The following is a 15,521-nucleotide window of genomic DNA, read 5'->3' on the forward strand; positions in this document are numbered from 1 at the left end:
AGTACAGTTAAAATTGTTATTTAATTCACCAAAAACCATGTACAAGAAACGTCTAAGAACCTCCATATGTTACCACCCTGGAAACATCAGTAACAGGCACTAACAGCATGTTCTCTCACATGGGAGTTCATCAGGGTGACGGTCAAAGTCACATCATCACAGCTCTATATTTTACCATCCTGAGGTCCTTGTGGAGACATTTGGGAAGCCCTGCACTTGAACCAATGAGATACCACACACACACACACACACACACACACACACAAGCCACAGCCTTGTCAGCTAACCCCCTCTAGTGCCGAGCATCCTGCACAGATGCGCACAGTCTCCCAGAGAGTGTAGCCGCCGCTTTCAGCTGCTGCTCCTCCGGTGCATCCCATCACTCCTCCTCCTCCTCTTCCTCCGTTCACCGTCACCGTGTCGCTACTGCAGCGGACCGGACCGGACCGGGGCTGCAGACACACCGGAGGATTTCTAAAGTCTGTCAAGACCCCTGTGCGCTCCTGGAGACGCACTATTGATAGAGAGTATATCTTTGAAACCATGCACAACTGAAGTCCGTGGGAATTACGCAAAGTTGTTAGGAGCTAGAGGTGTTTCTCTCACCTGTCTGAACAATTTTTGATTGCACTTTCAAATATTTTCGCCACTTTAATCCCAAAAATCTGTCCTTTACCTCGCCATCGCCGCTGCCTCCTCCTCCAGGTAAAAGGGATGGATCTCCTTTTTCTCTCCTACCGGGACCGAATGTAAAGGACCAGTGGATCGGTGCTTGTTGGAGGATCCAGCTGCGCTTTTTTCACTCTCTTCGCTAGAAGTATACCTCGTATAAAGCCGGTGATAAATGTTGCAGCAGACATGAGTTTTGGAAACAGATTTGTCCTCGTTTCACTCTTTCTTGGAATTGTCCTCACTCGCTTGAGCCACTGCAACCAAGGTGAGTTCAATGATTCCCTCCTCAGATAACCTGAACTTGTTTATCCTCTATATACACTGACAATTTATTAAGCCAACTCTTGCTGTGCTTTCCCACTTAATACCTCATTTCAAACATGTTCACTGTGGACACTGACATGCAGCACTGGTACCACTGTAAGAACCACTAGCATCCACAAAAGTAAGTTAGACCAATAAACTGATAACATCCCTGCAGCAGACCATCACTGAGAAAAGATCATGCACTACTGACTTAATCCCTCAGGGTCAGGTGACTTGATTTGTACCCGTAGGTAGATTTGTGTTGCAGCAAAAATAGAGGATGACATCCGTATTGACAATAAGGTAGAGCACCAGACAAAAGAAAGACATACCAAAAACATGACAAAGAGTACCTAAAGGCTTACTGGTATCAGGACCCAGCAAAAAGAAAAGCAGGCCACAAGAACAATATAAAAAAACACTGAAATATCAGGACAAAAAAGACACAATAAATGAGAAAAGGGATAAACTTTCCATAGATATGTGCAAAAGCCATAAGTATGTGCAAAAGCTGCTAGGACTTATTTAAAGGGAGAAGCTGGAACTCAACAGATAAAGGATGAGAGTCAGCGTGTGACATGTTCACTGTGGACACTGTTTGGGCTACATGCCGCACTGTTATCACTGCAAGAACCACTAGAATCCACAAAAAGTAAGTAGTTAAACCAATAATCTGATAACATCCCTGCAGCAACCCATCACTGAGAAAAAGATCCTGCACTACTAACATTCATGCAAGTGGTGCGCAAAAATAAAGAACTTTGTTTTTGCATTTGTCTATATCTATCCTCTTTGATTTATTTGTGAAATAAAATATAAAATATAGCCTATTATTACACTCTTAACAATCTTGAATTAAGCCTTCTGTTTGCACATAAATGCACCCTGGGATTCAGACTCAAAGTTTATTATTTCCCAGGAGACTTCAATGGATTGCCTCAGCTCTGTTTTTATCCCAACACTGAATCAGATAATAAAATGAAATACTGCTTTTTATGGAAATCAGCTGCTGAAGTGACAACCCGGAGGCTGCTTTAATTACACATTCTGCATAACACACACACACACACACACACACAGACAGACAGTAGACAGCAGAGCAGCCACAGATTGAATCATTAAGTGGGTGACAGAGTGAGAATGTGTGTGCACAGTTTGAGTGTGTATGTTTTGTGTTTTGTGGGTGTTGCAGGATATTTTAGAAGCACAGTAAAAGGCTCTGAGCTGCCAAAGATGCACTTATTCCGTGAGAGTGTGTGCATGTGTTAATGTACTTGTGTGTGCACTTTATCTTGCTCTTAAATGCACATGATGTCTGTATGTGTACGGTGTGAAAGTGTCACTGTGCACACACAGGGCATCGCTCCTGCATGTGTACTTCTTGTGCAATAGCTTGCACTCCACCTGCCTTTTTATATGATGCTCACATGTGTGTGGGTATGCATGGTCACACGCTTTTGTGTGTGTGTGTGTGTGTGTGTGTGTGTGTGTGTTCCTCAATGTGCACACACACATGCACCTGCAGCATCATTGAGGTTTAAAATAGTCTTATTGATTGTGCGGGACACAGCGGGATCTGCCCCCCCAGGTTATATTTTATTGTTCTCTCAGTTCAATAAGAGCGATGCTACTCCCTGTCCTCCCAGACAGCTGCTACATAACAGCCTCACTCTGTGTTTTTCTCTGCCACAGATTGAATGATTGAACTGATGTCTGCTTTCTGTTGTACTTTAGTCTCTCATATTGACTGATCTGGGACCTCGGTGGCACAATCGCAAGTCGTTGTCGACCACAGAGCGGTGCGGCTCAGAATAGAAAAAGCCGATAATAACTCAGATGACAAAGGAAAGTGTCTCATTAGGTGCTGAAGCGCAAATGTTTCTCAATGTGTTGCTTTTGAATTAGCCAGAATCCTTTTAGGTTCCTGCTGTGTACGGTGGCTTGTCGAGGACAATTCGGATCCAGCCACTTCATAACCATGAAAAGGAAAACATTGTTTTTTTCCTGCTCAGCTACAGTACACACTGTTATGAAGGTAGACTGGGGACAACACCATTACACGGAGGCGTTTTAGTGTAGTTTGATGCGTTTGAACACAGACAAACAGAACTCAAAAGATTGGGGATTTCACAGACAAAATTGGGCGAGATGTCAGCTGTTAGGAGAACAATGAAAACCAATCACCTTTTGCTTCTCGCCTGTGTGCTTCCTCTCACAGCAACACATCAGATAATCCCTCGCATCAACCCAACTGGGATTGCAGACAGTTATTAACAAAGCTTTACTCACTCACTGCCAAGTTTGAACAAGCCCGTTTCCCCCATCAGTAGATTTCCCATCATCTTTACTTTTATTAATCATTTTTTCCCCGTTTTCCTCCCCTGTGAAGTCGGCAGCAGCTATATTTATTATAATGAACATTCACAAATCTCATTTCGTAAGCTGATTTCTTGAGCCCTCGTAGATTTTTCCCGAACAGAAGATTGCTCACACCCAGTAAATCGGGAGATGATGTCTTTGTTCCACACTTCTGACATTGTTCAGATTGTTTTTTTTTTCCTGACAGAGAGATTCAGGCATGAAAAATCAAGAAAGCAATCCATCCTTGGAAATGGATGAGTCAGATCAAAGCGCCACATGTGAATGTTGTTTTCGTTGGTCAAATGCACACTGCTGGATCTTTGAAAGTTTGAAGCCAGTCAGCAACACATGGGAGGAAACTGTCGGCCGAGCTGCTTACGGTTACAGATTGCAAGACAAAAGGAACTCGCTATGAAATCATCATCAAAATAAAGCAGCTTTTTGCATTGATTTATGCGGATGGCCGATTGAAGCTTTTGCTTTCACTGGCACGTCCCGCAGAGCACCAAGATCACCATCACTGCTGCAGATGAAGCAGATATTCACCAGCAGTGTGCTGTCAGGGGAAATCAATCAATCAGTCAATCCAGAGCAGCTGCAAAAAATGTTAACGCTGCACCTTTGACTCGCACGCCACACTGTGTGTTTGTGTGCTGCGACTATGTGTGGACGTGGATTCGTATTACACTGGGAGATTCTTCAGATTTGTCTTCATATTTGTTCACAGGTGTGCGTGTACTGGTACGCTATGTTAAGGCTGTAAAATGTACTTTTATCCAAGTGAAAGTTGTTTCTACCTAAGTGGAGCACATGCAGCTACCTGTAATAAAAGGTGTTTCCACAAAGGTCCCCTGCATAGAGAGACTGAGATGACTCCAGGCTGGGGACTGTTCATTTTGTCAGGGCTCGGCCTCCTCAGAGGCGTTCCTGCATTAAGATAATGACTGTTGAGTTGTACTGTACGTGAGCTTTATGGCCACCTGGTGAGCAACATCCACTTCATACTATACACTTGAGGAAAATAACTCCTTGAAATGTCATTTTTATGAATAAGCTTTGGCATTAAATGGACCGTGCTGGTGGAAGGTGCATATCTTAGCCAATTAACTACAAGTCGTATGTGTTTACCTGCATATGTAGTATATTAATGGTGACCATTATGCAAAACACAGACTTATACTATGAAGGCGTACACCCACACAGGTGTTTTTGCATATAATTAGACCTCCTCTGAGGACTGTGAGGACATGTAGAGACTGAGCTTGACTGACAAAGTCCCCAGTGCTCTTTTCTAGCTTTGTTCCACCTCCATTATGCTTATTTTCAGGTGCCTACTTGTATTTTAGGTTGTTACTAGAACCCCCCCTGGAGCAGTGTTTCTGTGGGGGATAGTAACTCTTTTTGGCGTGGACTATGGGCTTTGTAACTTTGCAGATCTTTTACATGCACAAAAAACTACATAACACATTAAAGGAAAGGGGAAAAGCACAAAAGCATAATAGGTCCCCTTTAATATTATATTCCATTTCTGCCAATAGATCCCCTTAAATGTTACACATTGGTCCTTTAAGTAATTAATGACTTTTACAGTTTGGGAAAAATATCAAATGATAAAAATTTTACTTTTATCATGTGGTATCATGTGGCAGGGAGTTGATTACAGATGTGCATTTATTGTACTTGTGAAAACAATAGCATCTTGCATAGTAGGAAATCATTTTACAAACTTGTGTAATGCTTTGAAAAAGGGTCAGAAATGTTATGGGAACATTGTGAAGTATCTGCAAGTAAGTGTTTCAATAAATGAAATATTTAATATATTTATATTTATATAATATTTATATTAAAGATTTGGAGGTTTCTGTATGCAATTTAAAAAAAAAAAAAAAAAAAGTATTCTTACTTGTGAGCAATTGGGAGAACAGGGTTGGCTGTCACATTCATTGGATCTCAATACTTAGAGGGCGCTGTTAAAAATGCTGATGCTGAAATATTCAGATTTGGGGTCAGAGGTCACCCACAGTCATTTCAATAGTAAACACTGGACATTAAGGTGAGAGGACTTTTAGTGTTTTTTATGTCAAAATGTAAATATTCAGCTCTTCTGTGCTTCTTCACGATGGGTTTATAATAAAACAAACATTACCATTATAAAGAATGAAGGGAGGGCTAGTTTAACTAGGGTTTGTTTTCTTATCTAGGCTACAACAAATGTGTTTTTTAAGCTTAGTTGCTAGCAAAAAAATCCCTGTTGGGGATACTTGTCACAATCTCTTCAAGGTTGGATGTCACATGTAGCTGATGGAGAGTGACTGACAAAAGGAGGAGTTGAGTGTTAATATAGGCCTACAAGGATAAAAAAAAAAATAGCACTTAGAGGGATGATTTTTCCGGTTTATATTCTCTTGATGCAGGAGATTTCAGGTTTTCAATGAAATTAAACTTTTTAAATAAATTTTAAAAAAGATTGCCTAATTTTATTTTATTTTTTTTCTCCATTAAAATAAAATAGGGACAACACCGTAGTGTGTGAAAACCAACCCCACAATGGGGATAAATCACAAGTGCACAAAACCTATTTGACAGTCCTTATCTTTTGAACAGAAGAAGCTTAAGCAGAGTCAGGTCACTCCATTCATACCTGACACTTTAGGCTTCCTTTATACATTGAAAGGGAATCTATTACAGTTTTTGAGGGATTACAATTTTAAGTAAAACGTGTGACGACCAACCCCATTCTCCCATACTCTGTGGGTATATGTATATATTGTATAACACTGCTGTTGCACCCTGTGGGCACTTCTAGCTGTGCCCTAATCAGTGACATCACTGATTGAGGTGCGGCCAGAACCGCAACATACTTATACTCCACATTGTAGCAGCAGTGCTTCAGTGTTGAATGGCCGATTCACATGATATTAGCATGAATCCCCTTCACTAATGTCTCATTTAAAAACACTTACAGCCTATATCAGATCTAATCAACCACATTCGAAGATTTGCTCTGCTGCCATGTGTTACGTTGTTGATTGTTTGATCTTGGTGGGGTGTGGAGAGCGTGTTGAAAATCGTGTCATGCCTGTCAGGTTGCCTCTGCTATGGATAGTCTTCCATTTCACAGCATATCATCCCCCTCTGTTGAGAGCCCATCGCTTTGTTTACACCGCTAAATGACAGTGTGCAATCCTCACTTAAATACTCACCAAAATCAATTTTCACGAGTCTCTGTTCATCAAATGCTGTTGTTTGTCTTTCTTGCTGTTTACCGGAATGGGTACGTAGGGAGCTTGCAAATTAAAAGCTTTTGTTCAGAGGTAAGGCTTGCTTTGCTTTTTGAACCATAGGCGGAAAAAAAATTATACTGCATACAAAAAATGTTTCATTAATCTTTCACCACAACAGAAACCAGTGTGCTGCTATAAGCAAATGCATGACTACATGAAGATGTACACACCTGTAGACAGCTGGTATCACTGTTGACTGAATACTCAAACTGCTCCCAGTTCTAATTTGCATGATGTAACACTGGTTGAGACTGTATGCCTTTGGGTCTTTTGTTTGGGCTGTAGTTATTTTGAGGTGTTTGTGTGGCCTGAGAAGGCTGTAGGCCAGACAGGAGATGTCATCATTCTACTGGAGCTCCATATATTTATGAGTCGGCCAGCTCGTGTTCTATTTATATCGAACCAGTGGAAGTCCCAGAGGACCCTCGGCTCCAGGCAGGGTCTGTGGGTGCCTCGCTGAGAGATAACTCTATGGGGGGATAGAGGGAGAGAGAGAGAGAGAGAGAGAGAGAGAGAGAGAGAGAGAGGATGGATGGTTATGTACACGCAGGCAGTTTTACTGTACACTGCTCAGTAGAAATTTACCCAAACCACAATACACACACACGGTCAAGTAAAAGTGCACACACAAATATGTACTAACATGTGCACATGAATACACATGCACACCAGGCGGCAATCTATGGTTTTGAAAAGTGAAGCCAATGTTGAAGTGCCTCAAACTTTAATTCTTTCTAATAGCCAGCAGGGGGCGACTCCTCTGGTAGTAAGAAGAAGTCTGATTTTATATAAGTCTATGAGAAAATGAGCCTACTTCTCATTTGATTTATTACCTCAGTAAACATTGTAAACATGAGTTTATGGTCTCGATCGCTAGTTTCAAGTCTTCTTCAATACAGCATGATGTTCATTTAGTAAATTATGGTCCCATTTAGAGTCAAATAGACCATAAAGCAGGGGATGCTTTATAGCGTGGCTACCTTGTGATTGATAGGTTGCCACCACGGCGTTGTCCGATCTGGGAGTTGTCCGTGTTTTTGTCTCAGAACTTTAACTCTTTCACAGTGTGTTTTCAGTAGACAAAAATGTCTCATCAAGCGTTCGGTTGTTCTTAGCTCCACCCTCTCGTGTCACATCTAATTGCAAAAAGCCAAGATGGCGATGGCCAGAACACCAAACTCAAGGCTAAAAAAACAGCAGGTCACAAAACAATGGGTGACGTCACGGTGACTACATCCACAATACTGTTATCTGGAAACCATGTAACTAAATTTTGTATTATAAAATATGTTTATAAATGAATAAATAGGTCAGTTTCTGTTGTCAGGTCACACCTGTAACTCCTGTAATGTCAGTTCAAAGTAGTGTTTTATTCCAAAGCATGTTTTGTCTTTTGTACTAATCAAGCACCTCTGTACTGTAACATTAAGATATACAGTACGGTGCGTTGTACAAGTTGTACAACTCATACAACTTCTCCATCAAGACTATTTTTCTTAGCTCTTACGAAGTTCGAAACACAAGGTTTTGACCCAACAGTGCAATGTTCCCTGCTGGATATTTCTCCACACTGCCTCCTAATGTACATCAGCTGTGTCTTTATTTATGGCAAAGTGAAGTGTGAAACTGCTCACTGCAGTGAGCGACACGGCCAATTCTCAATAATTAGGCCGTCCTCCGGGGTCTGTGCTGCTTACCTGCCCACAGTAGCCTAATGGTGTCCATTAACACCATTGGCATTGCCAGCTAGTCCTCCAGCCTGGCACTGGCACTGACATGGCACAGACCCGGCATTGGTGGGCAGAAAAAGACACTGGAACTGATCCAAAACCAGCCAACACGGAGGAAATATTAAACTAAGCTAGCAGAGCAGAGAGGACATGATTGGAAGAAGAGTATGAAACGATCAGCGTGGAGACTTCCCTTGCTGTGTTGGTCAGGATGGTCAATTAATAGAATAATCTGCTACATTTTCATATAAATCAATGTCCATTTTCTCCAATTTAGCTCAGATAGATATAACAGAACAGGATTCATTAAATGCTTTGTGTTTGCTGTTAGTATGAAATATCATCTGGTGTACATGATTTGATTTACTTAATGCTTTCAATTTGTCTGAACAGAGGAAGAACTGGGTAGGTAGCATGACCAGTGATGTCACGATGGTCTGACAAAGAGAAAAACAAAACCTACTGAAATTCAGACTTTTCTTAACAAAAAACCAGAAGGCACTCGGAGCGTGCACACTTCCGCCAAAGGGCAATATCCTTATCTTGCAGTGTTAACGAAATTTAAAAGTAACGTGTGTATCCGCCCTGTGATTTGGATCTGCTCCAAAATTTAAAGAGGACCTATTATACTCATTTTCAGGTGCATACTTTTATTCTGGGTTTCTACTAAAACATGTTTACATACTTTAATGTTCAAAAAATGCTATACTTTTCTCATACCGGCTGTGCTGCAGCACCTCTTTTCACCCTCTGTCTGAAACGCTCTGTTTGAGCTCCTGCTCTGATTGGTCAGCTGGCCCACTCTGTTGTGATTGGTCAACCGAACCAAACTCTTCAGACTCCACTCCAACTCCACTCTAATTAACTTTGTTTGAGGGTCTGTCAAACTAGCCGCTATAGGAAGGTATTATGTGTTAAATGTGTTACTTAGTGACATCATCATGTTACGGAAGAAAAGGCAGGACTTCAAGCAAGGCATTTCAGGCAGTTCACGAGCAGTGTTTCTGTGGTGGAGAGTAACTCCCTTTGGCGTGGACTTTAGGCTTTGTGACATTGCAGACCTTTTACATGCACAAAAAAATAATATAACACACTAAAGGAAATGTAAAAGAACAAAAGTATAATAGTTCCTCTTTAATGAATGGGTTCTTCCTTGGCCTATGCTACATCCTTCCAATAAGTTTCATGGAAATTGGGCCAGTAGTTTTTCCGTAATCCTGCTGACAAACAGACAGACAAACAAACTGAAGTGAAAACATAACCTCCTTGGCGGAGGTAATAAGAGGAGTAAAATGTTTTATGTTGGTCCTTCTGATGGGATTTGTGAAGCGCTGAAAGTTCACAGCAATTCCCCTCGATAGCATTTTTGTGTCCCACCATGATTTTCTAAAGTTTGTTTCAGAGGTCGACCCAAAAAGTAATACAATTCTGGGGAAATGCATTCTGAAAATGGATGAATTTACAGCCCCTAAATATCATAATAACATTTATCAGAAACCTTAGTCAAAATATATCCGTACTGATCAAAATGCATATAGGTCAAGCCTTAGATACGACTAGTAAACTGTCAAATACCGTATGTCTCTGCACAGCGTGTCTGTCTCTCTTTTTCCGTGTCCTCCCTTTTGCTCAGTGAATCTGATTTTACCAATCCCCAGCTGTCAGTCATGCACACAAGCATATGGATTTTTACAGATGACATTTCTATAATGCTAGCTTGAAATCTTAGGGAGAACACATTTCTCTCTCCTTAAAAACCTCAAGTTAACCGAGGTTCCTGGAAGCACACATAGCCATTATGCTTTAGAATACATTGTCTGGCACACCAGGAGTTCCCACTCCATTAACATGACCTCAGCAGCTCATTGCTTTTACCTCTCCTTGCATATGTCAATGGATTTTTGGTTGGTGAGGCAATGAGGCCAGAGTGCATAAAAATGTGTACTAAGTAGTAAAATAAGGAGATATATATATATACTGTATTGTATATTAGCAATGGATTAAATGTTTTAGCATTTAATCCATTTAACTCATTATAGCAGCAGCAATTCATTATTAGTTGTATGATATTTTACATCATCATATTAGCATGAGAAATCATTTTCTGTCAGTTCATATATGAACAGGTTATAATACATTTTTGACAATTTTTTTAAGGGTATTTTGTAAATCAGTTGAAGATACTAAATTTGTTACAGAGCACCTCACAAGAATTTCCTTTCTTCCACACCGACGCTGTCAAATCTGTATTTTTGGTCTCTGTTTTGTTTGTTGACTCTGACAACACGCCGGTCCCACATCCTGGATGGTTTTCTTAACTCTTGGATGTCGTGATACATCCGTTTGGCTCGATCCAAAACAGGTGTTACATTGTGTCACTGCAGCGTGTCCTGTAGCAGCTCTCTGGGAGACGAGTGGAAGTAGAGGAGCATTTAGTTGTGTATGACAGACGCATACATGCACACACAATGAAAACCTCAGTGAGCAGATGCTTGGACAATCTCTGTCAACCACGCTCCATCAGAGGTGTACTGGCTCATAACTGGAGAGGAGACGCATTCAGAAATGTCCCTTCTCCCTTTATGCTTGCCTTGATCTTGTCAGAGTACATTCACAGATATAAATATCACTTTTCTTCTGCCTTGACATTGTAATTCGCAAATGATAATACTAAAGCATTGAAACTATTACCTCCTTTGATGCACATTCAGCTCTAATAACTATCTATCCCAAAGCAATGATGTTAATGGAGATTTATTCAGGAATTATTGTCACTGATAGAAATTTGTGTTGGCATAATGAGCCCCCCAAGGACCACTTACAGAGCTATAAGTGGACATTCGTGACTGACTGACACTTTAAACTCTGTCGTTATCCAAGTAGAAGAATACACTCTGATTTGTCAGAAATCAGTGTCACTATAAAGCGTGTGGGATCCACAGCTTGACATTTAAGGTCTAAGTCAATGGCTGCTCAAGGACAAGTTTAAAGATGAGATTTTTGGCGACTGATTTTTGATGACTCATAGCGTGTGAGAGAAATGATTGGCTTTAACCAAGCCTCTCGAGTCTAGTGTTGTTTTTCTGCCAGCTATCACTCTCTCCCTGAATACCAATTGCTTTCTTATACCCACTTCATGATGCAGTGCATCTACACATAATTAGGAGCTAACTGTATTTTCCACATACTGTGCATTTGACAAGGATGGGCATGGATGGGCTCCATGTAATATTTATGGGTTGTGAAAATGAAATATCTACTGTCTATTCCCTGATGTTGTCGCAAGTGTAGGTAAAAGCATTTTTTTAATTTAGTGGCGTCATGCTGGCATCACACTGAATGTAAACTCAGGAAGCCATGTCTGCTCCTTTTCACTGTAGATCACTTGTCGCTGGGAGAGACACTTTCCTCCTGAATTATTAAATCTACTGTCCTTGAGAACAAGACAAAATATTGTCAAGGATGGCAATATTTTCCAGGGTGAAATTGCTTTGCTTTTTAACACTACCTGGAAGGTTAGAGTCTACTGACAATGATATTATTTTGCTGCACAGATTAATATATTAATCTCTGGGAAAATGCAATACCAAGGCTCTAATTTGCATACCTAAAGTCGTGATTAATATTTAGCATAATGAAACACATATTCTTATGGCATAAGAAGAGATGAGGATCCCTGATTATATCTCTTGAACAGGCTCAGTTATAGGCAGAAGAAAAGCATATTGTTGTTAGTGATGGTAGAAAGCGAAGGCGGGGGAGGGAATGGACTGTTGACAGCAATCTGACTGTAATCCATCAGTCCCCAAATTGTGTCACAAGTGGCAAAAATGTTGCTCCCACTGTATACGCCACCACGCTCATAAATATTCATCCGAGAAACTCATTCCTGTTAATACAAAAAAAAATTCTAAATGGACACGTTTATGACTGATATTTCAATTTCCAGTGTGAAAATAGGACTTTTTGTGTGTTGACAGATTGCTAATGGTTGTATTTTCCTCTCGCCTCTTTTTCCCATTTCAGTTGTGCTGCTGGATACGACGTCTGTGCTTGGAGAGCTTGGATGGAAGACATATCCTATAAACGGGGTAAGGAGGGAAACTCTTCTCCCAATTATTGCCTTCGGTCTTACTGTCCAGTGTGCCTTGTTCAAAATGCAAGACCGTTTCTGCATCAATGAGATCAATTATATTGATTGTAACAGGTCAGAGTGGGTAGCAGTGATCTGTTTCGTATTCACATCCCTGTTTTTGTTCAGAGCCCTTTATCTACATAGGAAATACTGTAACTCGGAGACAGATAATGAGCCAAGGTCTGTAAGGAAGTTTCCCTTATGCTGTTCAATCTTCTCCTACCGATTGTGTGTGTCCTTTTAGGGACACAGAAATATTTACTATTTAAATGTTAGCTAAAGGAAAGAGTATATAGAGTGGCGATCAGTCCAAGTCGTGCTCACAAAGCTAACTGCAAAAACTTAGTGTTCTCCATTTCACCTCTGTTTGCCTCTCACTTACTGGAGAAACTGCATATCCTGTACTTTTTTCTGTATTTTGGCCAGTCAACTACCCAAAAGGGTATTCCCATTTTGTTCTGGCAGAAAGTACCTCCAGCTCCCCAACAGTATATTTTCCGTCTGAAAATAAAAACTTTGGAAACGGCCGCAAGTGCCAAACTGAAGGTATCATAATAATGAAATATAGATGTGCTGACACCAAACTGTAACATCTTCAGATCAAAACCTTTATGTTGCATCAAAACCTCTCTGCGCTGTCTGGATACCTGAGGGATGGATTGAAAATGTCTTTTCGTTATATAGTGAGCAACAAATGCAGAATTGGCCGACTTCCACCTCTTTGTTCACCTCCATTGTCCTGGTTTTGTCCATTAAAGATGGAGACTGATTACGCGACACAGGCAAAGGCTATACAAATGTGTGCATACAACTCTGACTATGTTCAGTCCTTGTTTCAGCGTGTTTAACTCCCATTTTTCCCAGAATATAAGGGTAACCAATCCATTTTATTGTCTGTTTTATTGTCAGGAAAATGCCTGGGGCTTTAACCTTCTTTTATGTAGTGTCTTTCAAAATGTCAAGTGCTTTACTCAATGAGGTTACTGCTTGTGGTTGCAATTTCGATCTGTGTCATATCTTATCAGTTGTGATCTCTCATGACATAATTGAGATTAATAAGTAAGTCTGTTGAGGAAAACAATCGTGTTTAGAATTTTTCTGTAATCAGTACAGTGTGAGCAGAAATTGTTAGTTGCTAATGCACCATTCACCCAAATGTATTGTTTGTATGATTAAATATCATCCAACACCCAATTTGACTGTTATCAAGCCATTAAAAAGGCATTATTGCTCGCTATAAGCACTGTAGATTTAGGTTTATAGATGCCTACTACTTTGTAAAAGTGAAAGCAAAACTTAAAAGCAACACGTTCTAACACGTAGAACCTAATGGAACGTTATGTTCTTAACACAAACAAAATTTCTTCTTTAGGTTTAGGCAACAAAACCAATTACTTAAAGGAAAAACATCATGTTTTGGCTTAAAATGACTATGTTGCAATTGTGAAAGTGAAACTTAATACTTGTGAACACAAAGACAACTACACGTTGTTGGTTTCACACAGGATGTGACACTCGTCTCTACAGCGCCTGACTTCCACTTCTGATCCTGTCATAATTACTACGGCCCCTAGAGGTCGCTGTCGTCTTCTTTTATTCCTTCTTTCAGTGATCGACTATATGAATAGATGATAAAACCTACTAGTGGGTGTAGTAGGCCCCTTCTGACCCACATCTATGAGGCCTATAATCACCGATAACACCTATTTATCGGCCTGACTACAGTCCAATCTGCTAATACAACCTAAGTTAATAAAACAGCCCTGAGGTGGCAACATCACACTTCCTGTTTACATCATCTAAAGCAAAATGGATTCTGTAGTGCCAATAATCTGAACATATATAAAATCTATCCAAAATATAAAAAGGAATCAATCACAATTTTTTTTACTGCAAAGCCAGAACACTGACGTTCTCCTCAAAAGCTGAGGGCTCAAAGTTTTTAACATTTACTAGCAGTTCCGGCAACATATAGTACAGATAGCATATTAGTTAGCTGAACACCAAACTTTCAAGTAGGGGTTGATCTATCTATCTCACAGGAATACAATAATGACAATGTTATTGTGAGAAAGTGCACTATCTGTAAAAAGAGAAAAGCAGATAAATGTGTTGTGGTGTAGAGATGATAGGGATCAGAAAACAGAAGCAGCAAGCGCACTAGATAGGGGAAAGTACACTGACAGTTAACAGCTCTAACTCTATAGTATAGCAACACTGACGGTTCTAGTAACCCTCTTACTCTTGTTGAGGATGTGTTCAAGTGTTTGAGAGGCCTAGCAGTAAGTACAACTTTCTGCCTTTTTTTCTTTCTTCTTGGAGCTATGCAGTGTTTCCTCCATCCTCCACTATCCTTACGACTTACCACAGTAAGTCTCCGCGGGTTTTGACTTTAAATGATCCTCTGCTGGAAGATCCCTAAGGTCCCCCCAGCCCTTCTCTGTCTCTCTATCTCTCCCTGCGAAGCCCTCGGTGGCCCATATCAGGGTTATGGAGGTGATTACATCATGTAGGTCGTGGTGACAGCCGCCCACAGCGTTAAGGAAGAGGAGAGAGGGAGGCTGCTGCCTCCATGATTAAGCTGTCAGCCCTCTCCCATCCTCACTCATCCACTATCCTCCGATTTACCATTAATATTTAAGGCATCGAGGTGAGAGGGCCTGGGGGAAGGTGTGAAGATCTGGGGAGGTAAAATAGTTTAAATCCCCCTCACTACCTGGGAGCCAGCAAGAGGAAGTCAATCCCCACCATATTAGACACAGCCCGGTATCAGGCCGATACAGCAGCACACCATGTAGCTGCCTATCAGAGTCACACACTGGTTCTAGTTCTGGATATAAAATGCTGTCAGTCAGTCCTGCCCAATGCACATCTTAAAATAATTTCATATGCAGTAACTGCTCCAACATGATTACCCGATGATGAGTTTGCCGGGAATATAGCTGGTCGTATGATATGAATTTGAAGGTGAAGTGGAAATTGGGGTGTATATTTATGGATGAGTTTTTATCAAAAGCCAGTAAACAACCCTTG

The 15,521-nt window shown here is 40.7% G+C and overlaps 1 protein-coding gene across 3 annotated transcripts in view; it reads left to right on the top strand.

Moving 5' to 3' along the window:
* Window positions 1–283: 283 nt before the first annotated feature.
* Window positions 284–15,521, top strand: part of LOC141782869 (ephrin type-A receptor 6-like) — a 191,182-nt gene continuing 175,944 nt past the window's right edge. The window contains exons 1-2 of one of the 3 annotated variants that reach the window (XM_074659686.1): window positions 284–937; window positions 12,380–12,444. In XM_074659686.1, the coding sequence (XP_074515787.1) occupies window positions 859–937; window positions 12,380–12,444 (144 nt within the window). In that variant the 5' untranslated portion in view covers window positions 284–858. Of the gene's footprint in view, window positions 938–5,344; window positions 5,393–12,379; window positions 12,445–15,521 lie in introns of those variants that run through there. The other 2 variants (XM_074659684.1, XM_074659685.1) reach the window with 2 other exon arrangements.

Source organism: Sebastes fasciatus, chromosome 14, assembly GCF_043250625.1.
Source record: "Sebastes fasciatus isolate fSebFas1 chromosome 14, fSebFas1.pri, whole genome shotgun sequence".
Taxonomy (NCBI): Eukaryota; Metazoa; Chordata; class Actinopteri; order Perciformes; family Sebastidae; genus Sebastes; species Sebastes fasciatus.